The sequence below is a fragment of the Phytophthora infestans genome, genomic scaffold (assembly GCF_000142945.1).
Source record: "Phytophthora infestans T30-4 supercont1.6 genomic scaffold, whole genome shotgun sequence".
Lineage (NCBI taxonomy): Eukaryota > Oomycota > Peronosporomycetes > Peronosporales > Peronosporaceae > Phytophthora > Phytophthora infestans.
The window spans coordinates 3,266,735-3,280,825 of NW_003303753.1; the positions used below are offsets into that span (position 1 = coordinate 3,266,735).

The window sequence follows — 14,091 nt, forward strand, 5'->3', positions numbered from 1 at the left end:
GATAGAATTTGTTTCTAAACATTTTTTTTTACTATCGTACTTAATCAGATCTTTAAGCTATGCATTTCTAAACGTGCCTTCCTGCGCAACCTGATTGGTTGTGGCCGAGGGACTTAGTGAGTCCAAGTCAATTTAAGGACTGGAGAGCGGCAACCACCAATTCTTTCAGCCAGTGACCCCGCTAGCTGTTGGTGGGCTCCAAGTTCCAAATTGCCCGCAACTTTCTGAGTAACTTCGCGCGAAGGTAAATGCGCGCTCATGACGGGCCTCCAAGCAGGAACAACACTCACCTGTCTTCCCCCTCGTTGTGCCTGTAGTTGAAAAGATGGTGAAGCACAACAACGTCATCCCCAACGGCCACTTCCACAAGTACTGGGAGTCCCGAATCAAGACTTGGTTCGACCAGGTAAGACAGCCGCGAGCAATACCCACAGCCAGCTAGCAGCGTTAAGCGACACACCGTCTACAGTCTCTCCATAAGTGAACAATTCTGCTCGAGGAGACATACAGGTCATTCAGCCACACGAAACGACACGCAGTTAGATCATTAGGCATCAAGAAGGGCATCTACAATGGAGAGACGTGCAGGACCGTGTGCTGGCTCAATTGCTGGCTGGCTGGTGGATACAGGAAAGATAGCAAGTGTACTGATCGCCACGATTTTATTTGACGTCCATAGGCTTCCAAGAAGAAGACCCGTCGTCTCAGACGTAAGGCTAAGGCTGCTGCCATCGCCCCGCGTCCGGCCGCTGGTCTACTGCGCCCCGCTGTGCACTGCCCCACGATTAAGTACGGCTCGAAGGTCCGTGCTGGCAGGGGTTTCACCCTGGAGGAGCTGAAGGAGGCTGGCATTAACCGCAAGCAGGCCATCAGCATCGGCATTGCCGTCGACTTCCGCCGCACCAACAAGTCGGTTGAGTCGCTTCAGGCCAACGTGCACCGCCTCAAGGCCTACAAGGCTAAGCTTGTGGTGTTCCCGCGCAAGAGCAACAAGCCCAAGAACGGCGATGCCCCCGCTGAGGACGTGAAGAACGCTGTGCAGCACACCGGCCCGATCCTCCCGATCACCCGCTCGAGCATCAAGTCGACCACGGCCGTCATTACGCCCGAGATGAAGGAGAAGAGCGTCTTCACTCAGCTGCGTGTGGCTCGCGCCGACAAGCGTATCCTTGGCAAGCAGGCCAAGCGTCTGGCTGACAAGAAGGAGAAGAAGTAAGTGTCGTTTGCGTCGACATCTGCTCGTCTGCCCTCTTGACCGACTCGTGTTAAGAGGTTCGGCACTCCCTAAGGTCAATTGCGGAAAATTGGAACACAATATATCGCGCATCAAAACAATAATCGTGTCATCGTGGTGAAAGCTTACTGCATGCATGACAGAAGGTGTTAGAGCTTCAAGTACAGTCCTGTTGTGCTCATTGCATGTTAAATTATCACTTTGTACTTTGCTGCACGTAAGGAGAATGACCTTTATCAGGTTTTGAAGAAAGCATTCTTCCTTAACCCCTGAGCTTTAACCAGAGTTGCGAAAAAATGTTGTGCTTTCTTGGTCCGGAACCATAGATGCCGGTACATTATTATAGTCGCTCAAAAACTCGCTCAGCGAGTCGCTGAGGTACTGGAGGCTCCAGTCTGGAGCCGAGCCAAACTATTGCAAACCGGCACGAACTCGAGCATCACGAATAGCGATGCAGTCAAGCTCAAAACCAGGCCACATATCGAATACAACGGTGTCCAAGGCCTCGAAGGTTGGTTCTTCCCCTTGATTGAAGATCCACACTCGATTGTCTCTGGTGTCGACCACAAGTCCTTCACGAGTGCCGCAGGTAACAAACTTGGACAGCTTAGTCTGTAGATCCTTAAGCTCTTCTGTTAGAGTCACCAGTCCAACAACCACCGTTGGGATGCATGGCAGGTATGCCTTGTCCTTGTCTTGATCGGATAGACTTGACCAAGTTCTGCGATCAACGTACGAAATGCTGGGAATGAGCTGAAAATGACAGCCATCTTCATGACTAGCACTCGGGTTATTAAACTGAAAACCGGTGCGGTCAAGTACGAAGAAACCTCCAACGTTTGGGTGTTTGGTTTTCCAGTTGCTTGTTTGGATAACTACATCCGATGCCTCCTCCCCCGACCCACTCTCCAAAGCTATCTCACGTACAATAACAAACGGGAAGTCGTACTCGAGAAAGAACCTCTTATCCGTCACTTCATTCAGATCTGGCGGGGGGACGACGTGATATCGGCCTGGAACTGCTGGTACATGTGCACCTCCCGGAAGCTGGATGCTTCTACCCATGATGCTGTCAATCCCCAATGTGAGTCTACCCACGCCAACGAGTGAGGTATCTTACTAATCCAAGCTTGCCTTGCTCTGCTAGTTACCCTGTCGAATTCAGCCTGAGCTTTTATCTGTCGGTAGCTTCTCATCGCACCTCGTCCCGCATTCCGAGATCGGAATTGCACCTTGGAAATATTGTGTGTTTAGTAGACTACTTACAGTCATTGCGCCAAGGAAAAGCATCAAAATGCTCTGTTTAAATTTCGGCTTTCACGGTGTTGACATTTCTAACTCTATCCTCAAACTCGCACGTCTGCATAGGCTTCTGGCTCCAAGAGCAGCGGCTGCTTCTCGGGTTCGTCCGGCAGCATCAAAATTGATTTACGTTTGCTCCGATCTCCTGCAGCGCTAGTGCTTTCTGAAGTGTCGACCTTCTCCGGTAACACACCAAGGAAGACCAGGACAAGAAGTTGACCGACAGAAGCGATCGCCACAACCAGCCAGAGATTTCTCCAATCTACAATCTTCGTGGTCGAATCAGGCACAATGCCTAGTGCCGACACTAAGAAGGAGGAAAGTATTCCTGATACAACTCCACCAAAGTCCATGAACGAAAGAAACAAAGCGTACGTGAGTCCTTGGACGTCCGGGCTGGCTGGACAGTAATACGTGGCCACGACTAGCAGCTGCAGTAATGCGAACTCGGAGGTGAAGGACGTGAGGAACGTCTCCACCGTGCTGAATGTGCACACTGAGACTGGGAGATCGACAACAGGAGGCGCTAGCAACAACCGCGGAAGGCCAGCGGCAACGGAGCACAACGTGGAGAGGAGGAAGACGCTTCGAACGTTCTTGTTGGTGCACCACTTGGCGTACGATAGACACGAGAGGAAGCGACCGATCATACCTGCCATAGACATGTACTGCACGCACTCGTGCTCGTCTTTAAGGAGTGAGAACGTGTACTGGTACCAGATCGTCCCATCGCTTGGCAGTGCGTTGCACAGGAAGAAGAAGAGCATGGGAGGGAGTACAGGCCGTATAAGCTCCATCTTGAGGTGCAGATCATGCTTGAACGGGAGCCACCAGGACGTTAATGTGTTGGCCCACGAAGACGCTGGGATCAGCCTATCGACTTCAATAGAGCGCTCTTCTTCACTAGTTAGAAACTCATAAACTGGTGTTTCTTTCAGTCCAAGAAGACAAACTGCCCCTGCTGTAAGTGGCAGTAAACTGGTCCAGCCGATGACTTGTTGTGGCTTTATATTCTTGTTCATGTACACAGGGACGCCCAGTACTAAGGCCGCAATCGACGCAGCGTTCTTCGTTCCATTGGCCAGTGACTGCACGTGAGCGCTGCTCCTACTTGTGGCATCTCCCGTTGTGAGATCTACCAATAAGATGCCGAGCATGAGCTGGGCAAAGGCCTCGGCGATGGCGTCTACCAGTTTGACGATGAAGGCGCCGGCGATAGAGTGCACGTAGGCAGCAGTAAGTACCAGCGACGTGGCTGCACAGACCTCGCAGATGATGATGTACGACTTGCGGCGATACCCGAAGAGCGGGAGACTGTCGGACAAGAGACCGTAGAGCGGCTTGATGTTCCAGGGGAAGAAAGTGACCGAGTAATAGAGCGTCGTCGTGGCTGGAGGCATATGGAGCACATCGAAGAGCCATTCTCCGTACGCAGTCATGGGGAACGTCATGTAGAAGGCGTGTATGAAGTACAGAGCCAGCAACGACAACGGCATCCTCGGCGTCGATGGTGCCATCTTGACAGATTCGCCGGACACATTACCATGATAATCAGGTGTATCACACGGTATATTATGCTTTTCATTGGTTAAGAAAATATCACCTGATGATTCGTTAAAATCATTAGCAAATTTCCTCCAATCACAGTAATTATTGCTCTATAACAAGTCACTTTGTCCATCGCCTGGCGGAGGAAGCTCGAGAGGCTTGATGGTGTTCAACATCGATGAGGCCGAAGACTTTGACGATGGCACGCGCGCCATAATTCACTCAGATGCGGCATTTGAATCAGATAACGAGACGCAGGACTCGACGCGTCTGCGCTCGTCCCGTAAGCAGCGACTGCAGGCGGAGCGCAAAGGTAGCAAGCAGCGCGAACAGGCGTCAGCGTTGCGCGTCAAGAACTGGGATGCGGGTTTGATGGAGAGCGAGGAATATGCAGGGAAAGTGGTAAAGCGCAAGGATCTGAGCGAAGGCATGGAATCGCCTGACGAGGACGCGATGGCCGAGTGGTCGGACGCCGAGTCGTTCGGTGCGTCGGACAATGACGAGGCGGAGGAAGAAGAAGAGATAGAGGAAGTAGAAAGTGAAGAGGAAAGTGATGACGAGGATAAGAGCGCTGAGATGCTTATCCGCGGCTTCCAGAAGGAAGATTCGGCTCGTCTAATGGGTGCACAGGACAGTGAGAAGGTCGTGGAGAAGGCCAAGCACGTGCGCAACCAGAAACTCATCTGGGAGCGTTGTCTGGAGGTGCAAATCTACACTAAGAGACTGCTAACGACAGCCAAGGAAGCAGCAGCTCACGAGACGGACGGAGAGACGACAGATGAAGAGATGGTGACCAAGACAAAGGAACAGGTGGTAGCTGAGCTCTACAACAGCATCGACGCTGTATCTGCCTTGCAGGAGAAACTATGCAACGTTCCTGAGCTAAACGCTGCCGACACAACGAAGAAGCGTAAACGCACATGCGACGACTTGTGGCAGGAGATCACGACCAGCAACCGCGCGATGCTTCCTCAGTACAATGACGTCCTCAACACATACACCCGCAAGACAGACTTGGCAGCAGGAGGCAAGACCAACCAGGCCAAGAAGTTTAAGGCTGTGAACCAAGACATCCTGGCTCAAGTCGAGTCCGTTCTCGTGGATCCCCAACGAGTCAAGCGCAAGGCACACGCTCCGTTAGACGCACCAGAGTCCGAAGCAGCAGAAGACCAGCTAGACGAACTCATGTACGACGACTCGGACTTCTACCAGCAACTTCTCAAGGAATTCATCGAAAGCGGCGGAGGTGGCGCTGGCCAGGACGCCTTGGTGAGACGCACTCATCGCAAGAAGAAGAAACTCGTCAACCGCAAGGCCAGCAAGGGCCGCCAACTGCGCTACACAGTGCACCCGAAACTCGAAAACTTCATGTTCCCAGAGCCTTATCCCAGGGCCGAAATGGACGTCACCGAGCTCTTCCGCTCGCTTTTCGGTCAAGTCCGACAGTAAAGACGCGCAAGAGACCGATAGAATAGATTCATTTTCTGTGCTTGCTTAAGTCTTTCTTCCACTCTGGAAGATAATAACGCGCCAGCTTCATCTCTTACAGCACGTCGTCTTCTTCTTCCTCTTCCTTCTCTCCTGATAGATACAGTTCCTTAATCTTCGCCAAGTTTGCTTCCACCTCTCGCAGTCGCACGTCATTCACTCCATTGGCGCCAATCTTCTTGACGATCCCGACTAATGTCACGGCCTTCTCGGCCACATGCACGACAGCTCTCGCTCGGATCCTCTTGGCTCGTGTGGCATTCTCCAGTGACTTGAACTCTTCCTCCGCCAAGTCCATCGAAGCATCAGCTAACACCGCAGCAGAGTCGATAAGTTGCGTGCCACGCTCTTCAAAGCGCTCGGGGATGTTGAGCGTGTGCAGTTGACGCACTTCTGCTGCGTACGAGCCGCTCTTAAATACTTTGTGCTTGAGCTTCACCGCGTCTTTCAATAACTGCGTGAACTTGTCGATCAGTTCCGGTTTCCCTTTGGCAATCGCGCGCATGGTAGCAGGGGCGTTAAGGATCTGCACACGCTTGGCAATCAACTGGCCGGCGTCACGTTCCAAGAAGGAAAGCCCCCAAAGACGTCCATACGCCTTTCCAGCATCCAGACGCTCTTGTTCGGAGAAATACCAGTCGCGTGTGTCCTTGTTCTTGATGAGAAGACGTGATGACCAGGTCTGAACCGAGTCCGTTCCGAGAGAAAGACCGTAGTCCTCGAGTTTCGGACCAATTGCCTTGTAAAAAGAGATCGCGTCTTCATCGGTAGACAGCGTCGTTGTCAGGAGCTTGGAGATTAAGCGATTAACTTCCTCTCGGTTCTCCACGAGCTTCTTGTTGCTTTCCTTCCGTGCCTTCTTCTCCAACTGTTCGATCATACTCATACCGCCAGGTCCTTTTGGTTGCTGGGATTCATCTCCGAAGATGTCGTCGATTGCACTCTCTGCAGCGGCGAGTTCTTGGGCCATTTGGTCTTCGACTGAGCGCAGTGGCATCCCATCCACTCCACCGCTGCTGCCACGACCACGTGCGCCACCGCTTATGGTTCCTCCGTTTGATACTGCATGAAGCACACAAGATTACGAACACGATCATATAATACTCTCCAAACGAACGGCAGCTTACCTTGTTGGATGATCTGCTGATGCTGCATCAGAATGCTGAAGAGCTGTTCCATTGAGACTGGGCCAGTAGGAGAGGCTGGGGCTTGAACCGGTGGCTACAAAATCTCGGTCAGTATAGTATTGTTGCAGCTACTAGCACCGAACAACTTACACCTGGATCATTGGGCGACACCTCGTCTGGACGATCGAGAAGATCCGGATCCACCTCTTCCCCCTTCATCTTGAGCTTGATCAGCTCGTCAGCCATGCCCATTTGTCGCAGTTTGAAATATTTCTGAAACTTCGGGTCGTCTCGAACTTTAAGGGGGTCGTACGGGACAACGGGGGCCGCAGCGGGCATTGAAGGCCAGCTAAAGCCCCCGTTTCCTTGCAGTGGAGACAGCGGTGCCATCCCATTGGACGAATACCCGGACGAGAATTGCATCGGAGGCTAGCAAGACACACGAAAGCTGTCAGAGAACCTTCACGCGGTCGTTCTACTAGCACTCTAACAACTTACACCAGGGTCGTTCGGTGACACTTTGTTCGGAGTGTCCAGGAGTGTCGGATCCACGCCGTCAGCCTCCATTTTCAGCATGATGTGGTCCTTTGACATGTTCATACTCTTCAACTTGAAGTATTTTGTGAACGCCGGGTCTTCCGCCACAGTCATCGGGGTGTAGGCTCCCTTCTCCGGCTGATAGCAGTCAATAAACACCATGTTACACAAAAATTTACACTGCGAGACATAATAGTTCAGCGTACACCCGAGTCGTTGGGCGATATGGCATCGGGCGTGTCCAGTAGATCAGGACTAAAGCCGTCGGTCTTCATCTTCGCCTTGATCTGCTCAATCGGTATGTCCAAGCCCTTCAGTTTGAAATATTTTTTAAAATCCGGGTCGTCCTTCACCAGTAGCGGCGTGTACACACTAGCCACCGTCATCATACCTCCCGACTGAGACGCATAAGCCACGCTCTGTGTCTTCGTCTCCAGCTCCGTGAGTTTCTGTTGCAGCGCCTTAATCTCCTTCAAACTAGCGCCAGAAGAGCCTCTTTCTCTTGTCACGGTAATCTTTTTGTCTGCCATAAGTTGCGAGATTTGCTTTTGCAGTTTGTCAATAGACGAGCTCGTGCTGGCGGAATCGCTCTTTGTTGCCAAATCTAGCAGCTTTTTGATCTGATTGGGTGTAAGTCCAGGGACGGCGATGCCTCCACTGGCTTTGCGACCTACTGACAGCGGGGCGTGGGCCACATCTTCACTCTCCGAGTCGCTCTCGTCGTCTTCTTCTTCCGATTCGTCCTCTTCCTCCTCCTCGGCCGCTTCTTTCTCCATCCTCATCTTTATGCAGAGGTTGCGGTGAGCACGAGCGTGTCTCCTCTTGCACGTCTGCTCTCATCCATACATAGTTAGTGACCATTCATGTAAGTCTTAGTCTTATTCTCGTTTTTGTTTTTCACTTGCCTCGTTGCAGTAATAGGCTTTGTTGCAGATGCTGCAGGACAGCGAGGCATTGGACGTCGCGCAGTAAGCGCAGTCCTCGCCCGAGCTGACCGCGAAGCCCATGCCCATGCTGGTCAGGCGGCTCATGAGCTCATCGTCGCTGTCGCTGTCCGCCATGGTCAGCAGTCGATGTGATTGACTCGAGGCTTCTTGGACTCTGGGAACGTTGAATTCGCCAAAAATACCATAAACGGGCCGGGTCATCGCATTATTGGCTGGTTGCTTTGACATTTTGATAGGCATCGACCTCGAAAAGCACGTGGAAATCCTCCGGGCTATTAATTTTTGTTTATAAGTCTAACGAACGGGGCTTCTGTGCTTGGACGATCATTATTCTCTGGATCCACAAACTGCTTTACAGTTCGAGGAGCCGAGAGAAATGTCTTTGCTCTGATCTCTTGTGCATTTTCAGACGCAATTTGCCACTTCAACTTCCAAATGTTGCCAAACTCAGACGATAAAATCAAGTAAAATGAAATTGCTCGTGGCTCTACTTCTGGAGGAATAATAAGTTATGTAGAGCGAGGCTATTTTTCCGCGTAGCTATAGGAAGCCTCTCGCCCTTCGATCGAACGTGGCTGGCTCTGCTTTTATAGATAGGTTCCTTTTCGCCTAAGAAGAGGACTTGCGTCTTCCTCTAGGCTGCACGTGACAGTCGATGCTGTGAGAGCATGCGCACCATGTCTGGAGACTTGCCGGTCTCACTGATATTGAGCTTGTAGTCCGATCCCACATGCTCATTGGCGACAATGCCCGAGAACCGCTGGAACAACTCGCAGATAGTTGCGTGGCCATTAGCCTCAGCGATCATCATGGCATCACTGTCGTTTTTGGTGCGTTTCTCCGGGTCAGCATCGTGCCGTAGCAAGTACTCGGAGATGGCTAATGAGCCCAATTTTGCTGCAAAGTGCAGTGGGGTGATGCCACTAGCGGTCATGACATTCACGTTCGCGCCATGCTCGACGAGCATCGCTACGATCTCGATATTTTCAGAGACTATAGCGGCGTGTAGAGGATAGGTGCCACGGTTGCTACAGACCGAAACCCTGGCGCCAGAGTCAAGGAGAAGCTTCACGACGTCGACGCATCCATTGCGACACGCAGCGATCAGCGGAGTGACACCGGCGTCGTTGGCTTTACTGACGTCGGCACCTTCGTCCAGCAAGAGTGCAACAACGTCTGTTCGACCAATTCGAGCTGCAATATGCAGACAAGAGGAGCCATCCGCCATGGCGGTGTTGGCATCCGCGTAGTTGAACAGAATGAGCTGCACGGCGTACGCGTGGCCGATTCGGCACGCCACGTACAGACAGATCTCCCAGCGACGCGTTGGGGAGAGGTCGGGCGAGTTCAGTTCATCGATGTCGCTTGCGAACTGACTCAGAACATGTTCACAGAACTCTTCCATGAACGAATGCATGGTGTGAACGCGCACAGGTTTCACCTGCAAAAATGGAAGTGTCACCAGTGCGTCGCTTAGAGAAAGCGTGGGATCCTCTTCAATTCGAGGTTCGGCTGCGCGAGGGGCGACGAGATGATCGCTGTCGTCGAGAGCGCTGTCGTTTTCCTCCTCGTCTTGACGAAGCATCTGATCAGCACATTGTTGCCTCCAGGCGTTCAAGACCAGAGGACGATGTAACGCGACCGATGCGTCGGCTTGGAAATGTTCGGTAACACCTAGGAAGTTCACATACGTCTTGAGCACCAAGCACTTGTCGTCCTGTAGCTTTTCATGTAGTACCGAACTGGCAAAATTGCTGAAGAATTCGTGTAAAATCGCCACAACGGCTGCCAGACCGTTACGGCGTTCGTTGACTGCAGAATGGTCCAGTCCTGTGAACTTTGAGCGAAGCGAGCGGCGCGACGGGAACGGGAACGACTGCAGTACCGGGTACAGTCCGTCAAATTCGCAGCGCGTTTCAGCGCAACGGCATTTGTGCGCCGAGCCGGGCGTCAGGTGGCGGTGACGTCTCGTGTGTTCGTTCACGTGCTTACGGAGTGTCTTCCACATGCGACGGAACTGCGAGTATGAGCGCAGCGTTGTGCATGTGACGTTGGATGAATGCGAAGTTGAGACTGGCGCTTGAGGGTCATTGTTCTGGGTAAGCTTGATAGCAAAGAGCACCTTGCCATCGGTGACTTGGTAGGAGGGCACAGCTACATCGTACTTGTCGATCCAGCTCATGGTCAAGTTCCTTTCACGAGAAAGTGTCGAGTTGGCGAGTGGGCTGGAGCTTTTTTGGTGGCTTCCGACGTGGGTGACGGAGACAAGTTTTTCGATAATCAGAAATGGATCGAAGTTTCTCGTAATAGATACCCCCGCTGACGGTAAATTTAACCACCAAGGAGGATTCTGCTTGTTGGGTTTTTTTTAGTACGAGTCGACTGCAAGCAGTGCGACTGCGTGGATCCTTTCTCCGTTTGGAAAAATGGGGATTGGCGTCGGCTGTGAGTCTCCGTTCGCATGGGCAAGCACAGCGGATCCATCGTCGTAATGTGGACCGAACATTTCGTGTCACACCCCTTGAAGTCTTTATCTGATGATCTACCAATCGTTAGGCGTCAAATCCTCTTTTTAGCCAATCGTCACACGGTCCTACCTTCACAACTGAACGCAAAAAAATACGCTGTAAAGTCGTACAGTACCGGCTCTAGCGAAACGATAAACTTGGCTGGCATTGAGCAGTGAAGCGGTCTCCGATGTTACTGCGGGGCACAAACCTGAGGTCATGGTGACAGGCCATCGCGACGCCACTGAGCGCGCCTGGCCGTGCAGTTTCACTCGACCATGGAACGACGTGCGCAATGGAGAAGACTACACTTCTGACTTTTCGTTCGAGCACCTTCGATGGTTCTAGATAAATTTGCAGCCGCAAGATCGCGACGGTCGCTGATAAGACTTTCGGTGATGAAACCTGCAACCCACACGCAGACCGTAACCCTGGAAGGTACGTACATCTTAGCGGAAAGTTTTGGCTCGGTACCAATTTGCAAAGGCTTTCGCGGATAAAACTACGGCTTAGGTGTAACATCGCAAACTCTTGACAGCCGATGGATTTTCGCAGCGTTCAACTCAAAGAGCTTTGCTAAGATGTCAAATGTAGGGTCAGCTGGGTAGATAAGCGTTGCCAGCGGAGTTGAGGTAGATCACAGCCGCAAGTTTAGTGGAGAGGCCAGCAAGTCTGTCCGATGCACCGTGTTGAGCTCCGGAGCCGTGAGCTGAGCCTGCAACATTTGCAGCGGGTCAAACTTCTTCTCGACAAGATGCTGGCGGTGCGCGCCCCACGGATGGTCGCAATTGCAAACCCACGGACTATAGGCCCAACCGGATTTTTAGATAAACAACAACCCGAATTGTAAAATCGGCTTGCAAAAAATTGCATCGACGTACGCACCTGTCAAATCCTTGACAGCCGCACTTGGGCCTTTTGCAGACAAATGGTTTGCTTCCCGGGTCGTGATTCGTGTGTCTATGTTTGCAGCGGCATCGTAGGATCCAGGCGCCTTCCGCCACAACATAGAAGAAAGCTCTGCACGAACACCTGGCTGATGTACAGGCGAAAGCACGGAACCCTTTTGGGGATTTCACTCGAGGGTCGCTGACACTACTCGGGTGCTCCTTGTATCGGTGTCCGCTGGGTATGTTATAAACAAAATAAGGAAGTTGCCAGTAAAGATCAAGCAGTTCTAATATATACCAAAGACATCGGCTTTCCTCGCGAACGGGGATACATTCGCGCTTGCATGTGTCACAAGACCACTGAATGACCATCTTGGTGTAGCTCTTCAACTTCATCGGAAACGGTGCCGGTGCGGTGCCGGCCAATGTCATAAGCTCGTTAGGCTGGTGCGCAATTGGTAACACGGCTTTTCCCTTTAGCTCGGCAAACTCCTGCCTCAGTTCCACCACTGAAATCTCGTCCTGCTTGCAACTCGCCTGGGTAGTTGAAGTATCATCAAGACATGATATCTTCGTGTCTTGAACCTTTCCACTGAACAAGTCCCTGGATGAACGCTTCACTTGCAATGCATGGTGACTTTGCTCAATCTGTCTTGCATCCATTTCTGGTTCTGTGGGGTAGTTTCCTTCCTCTTGTTGGTTTGAAGTTAAGCCCTCGCAAGTTGCGGATATGCAGTGGTTCACCTTTGACCGTCTTCTTCGCAGCTTGCTTTTCAGTAGTTGCAAGGACTGCGCTCGTGAAGCAGCATCCTGCTCCATCGTGATAGAAAAATGCGTCTCTTCAAGTGCACGGCCGTTTAGGATCTGACCGTACTCGCCCCAATGGGAAACTTGGTACTACGAGTATCCTGCTGCATCATTGCCTTGATTCCCACAACCGAAGCGCTCGCTTGCAATGCTGGAGCGTATTTTGATGGAGCCAAGTGTTTACCGTGTCCAGGAGGCACGTTTGGTGCCGTACCGGGCCTCGCCTCCTCGTCGTGCTCTGGGTTGTGCACCGCTGGGTTTTTCTGCCCAAAAGGGTCGACTTCATCTCGAGAAAAGCTTTGCGGTGCTTCTACCTTTTACTGTCCCTCGGGTAGTGCAGAACGGCATCCCGTGGATGAAGGATACTACACAGTCACTTTTCCTACCGATCAGTCTGACTTGCCTTCGAGTGCTGGAGAGCAAATACGCTGCGACAAAGGATACTATTGTGTGCTCGGGACCCGGAGAGCTTGCCCTGCCGGTGTGTTTGGAGAGTCAACAAGAGTCACTACGCCAGAATGTTCAGCTTCATGTCCCAAAGGCTCTTACTGCCCGGAAGCTACAGTCGTGCCAATCCCGTGTCCTCCTGGAACCTACGGTGGCGAAATTGGTCTAACGAGTGCTCAGTGCAGTGGCCTCTGTCCAATTGGTCACTACTGGTACGTTCAAAGGCTCGCTTTTGATCAGTACAAGCTAATTTTTTTCGCTGACTGCAGTACAATTGGGACGATCACTCCAGAGCCGTGTCCTTCAGGGACTTATGGGGCGACACCAGGTCTCATCAGCTCAGCGTGCTCAAGTACATGCTCTACAGTCAATAAAGTGCTATCGTGTCTTCCATCACCCTGTCCAGCAGGATACTACTGCGCGCTCGCGACTACAGTGCCACAAGAGTGTGGGTCAGTTGAGAAGTTTTGCCCTACAGGTTCGTCAGCGCCTACTACTGCTGCACCTGGCTACTATACCACTTGGAAAGCGTACACTGGGACATCCGTCACCGGCGAACAGCTAGCACTGCAGTACGTTGAAGGGAACTCGCTTGCCATTCGAAACCAAACAACAAGATCAAACCAACATATCTGCGAAAAAGGTTCGTATTGCAGTGGCGGTGTCAAAAGACTTTGCCCAGCAGGAACCTATGGCGCAACTGATGGCTTGTCGACGGCTACATGCACTGCTCTATGTCCTGCTGGCTTCTACTGGTAAGGAAAAATCAATGTTACCAGATTTCTATGATCGTCAGCTGACTATGCTTGCAGTCCGTCAGGCACAGCAGACTTTAGCCAGCACCCATGCACACTACGATCTTCCTTTTGTCGCCAAGGTTCTTCTGTACCAACCGCTGTCGACTCCGGGTACTTCACTGTAGCAACACAAACAGGACTTCGAAGCGACGAAACCATTTGTCCACCGGGAAGCTTTTGCGTCGGCGGGGTCCAGTATCTTTGTCCTGAAGGCACATTTGGAGCCACTTTCGGTCTTGCATCCAAAACGTGCTCCGGGGAATGTCAGGACGGATATGTCTGTCCACGAGGCTCAATAGCAGCACAGCAATCGCCGTGTCCGGCGGGGTCATACTCTCGAAATGGCAAGTTCTGTGCACCTTGCTCTCCCGGTTACTGGTGCGACGCTGGGTCCCCAGATCCTCAGCAACACGCATGCGGTGCTGACAACGCGTACTGTCCGCTTGGGTCGTCTTCAGCT

At 52.0% G+C, this 14,091-nt stretch overlaps 7 protein-coding genes across 7 annotated transcripts; 3 read left to right on the top strand and 4 right to left on the bottom strand.

Moving 5' to 3' along the window:
• Window positions 1-142: 142 nt before the first annotated feature.
• PITG_04843 (60S ribosomal protein L13, putative) lies at window positions 143-1,339 on the top strand (the record flags this gene model as incomplete). Its single annotated transcript, XM_002905500.1, has 3 exons — window positions 143-244; window positions 318-406; window positions 680-1,339. The coding sequence occupies 2 exons, from the start codon at window positions 326-328 to the stop codon at window positions 1,214-1,216; spliced, it is 618 nt and encodes a 205-aa protein (XP_002905546.1).
• Window positions 1,340-2,525: 1,186 nt separating this feature from the next.
• PITG_04844 (folate-Biopterin Transporter (FBT) family) lies at window positions 2,526-4,043 on the bottom strand (the record flags this gene model as incomplete). The annotated part of the gene is made up of 1 exon (XM_002905501.1): window positions 2,526-4,043. One exon carries the CDS (start codon window positions 4,030-4,032, stop codon window positions 2,581-2,583), a length of 1,452 nt encoding a protein of 483 aa, XP_002905547.1.
• A 192-nt stretch (window positions 4,044-4,235) lies between these two features.
• Window positions 4,236-5,533, top strand: PITG_04845 (uncharacterized protein; the record flags this gene model as incomplete). Its single annotated transcript, XM_002905502.1, has 1 exon — window positions 4,236-5,533. One exon carries the CDS (start codon window positions 4,247-4,249, stop codon window positions 5,531-5,533), a length of 1,287 nt encoding a protein of 428 aa, XP_002905548.1.
• A 94-nt stretch (window positions 5,534-5,627) lies between these two features.
• Window positions 5,628-8,297, bottom strand: PITG_04846 (uncharacterized protein; the record flags this gene model as incomplete). Its single annotated transcript, XM_002905503.1, has 6 exons — window positions 5,628-6,634; window positions 6,700-6,793; window positions 6,850-7,128; window positions 7,198-7,374; window positions 7,443-8,071; window positions 8,138-8,297. 6 exons carry the CDS (start codon window positions 8,295-8,297, stop codon window positions 5,628-5,630), a joined length of 2,346 nt encoding a protein of 781 aa, XP_002905549.1.
• Window positions 8,298-8,805: 508 nt separating this feature from the next.
• PITG_04847 (uncharacterized protein) lies at window positions 8,806-10,365 on the bottom strand (the record flags this gene model as incomplete). Its single annotated transcript, XM_002905504.1, has 3 exons — window positions 8,806-9,624; window positions 9,712-10,200; window positions 10,306-10,365. The coding sequence occupies 3 exons, from the start codon at window positions 10,363-10,365 to the stop codon at window positions 8,818-8,820; spliced, it is 1,356 nt and encodes a 451-aa protein (XP_002905550.1).
• A 962-nt stretch (window positions 10,366-11,327) lies between these two features.
• Window positions 11,328-11,976, bottom strand: PITG_04848 (uncharacterized protein; the record flags this gene model as incomplete). The annotated part of the gene is made up of 3 exons (XM_002905505.1): window positions 11,328-11,493; window positions 11,576-11,815; window positions 11,879-11,976. The coding sequence occupies 3 exons, from the start codon at window positions 11,974-11,976 to the stop codon at window positions 11,328-11,330; spliced, it is 504 nt and encodes a 167-aa protein (XP_002905551.1).
• Window positions 11,977-12,462: 486 nt separating this feature from the next.
• PITG_04849 (uncharacterized protein) lies at window positions 12,463-14,057 on the top strand (the record flags this gene model as incomplete). Its single annotated transcript, XM_002905506.1, has 4 exons — window positions 12,463-13,046; window positions 13,104-13,589; window positions 13,647-13,880; window positions 13,934-14,057. 4 exons carry the CDS (start codon window positions 12,463-12,465, stop codon window positions 14,055-14,057), a joined length of 1,428 nt encoding a protein of 475 aa, XP_002905552.1.
• Window positions 14,058-14,091: the final 34 nt, after the last annotated feature.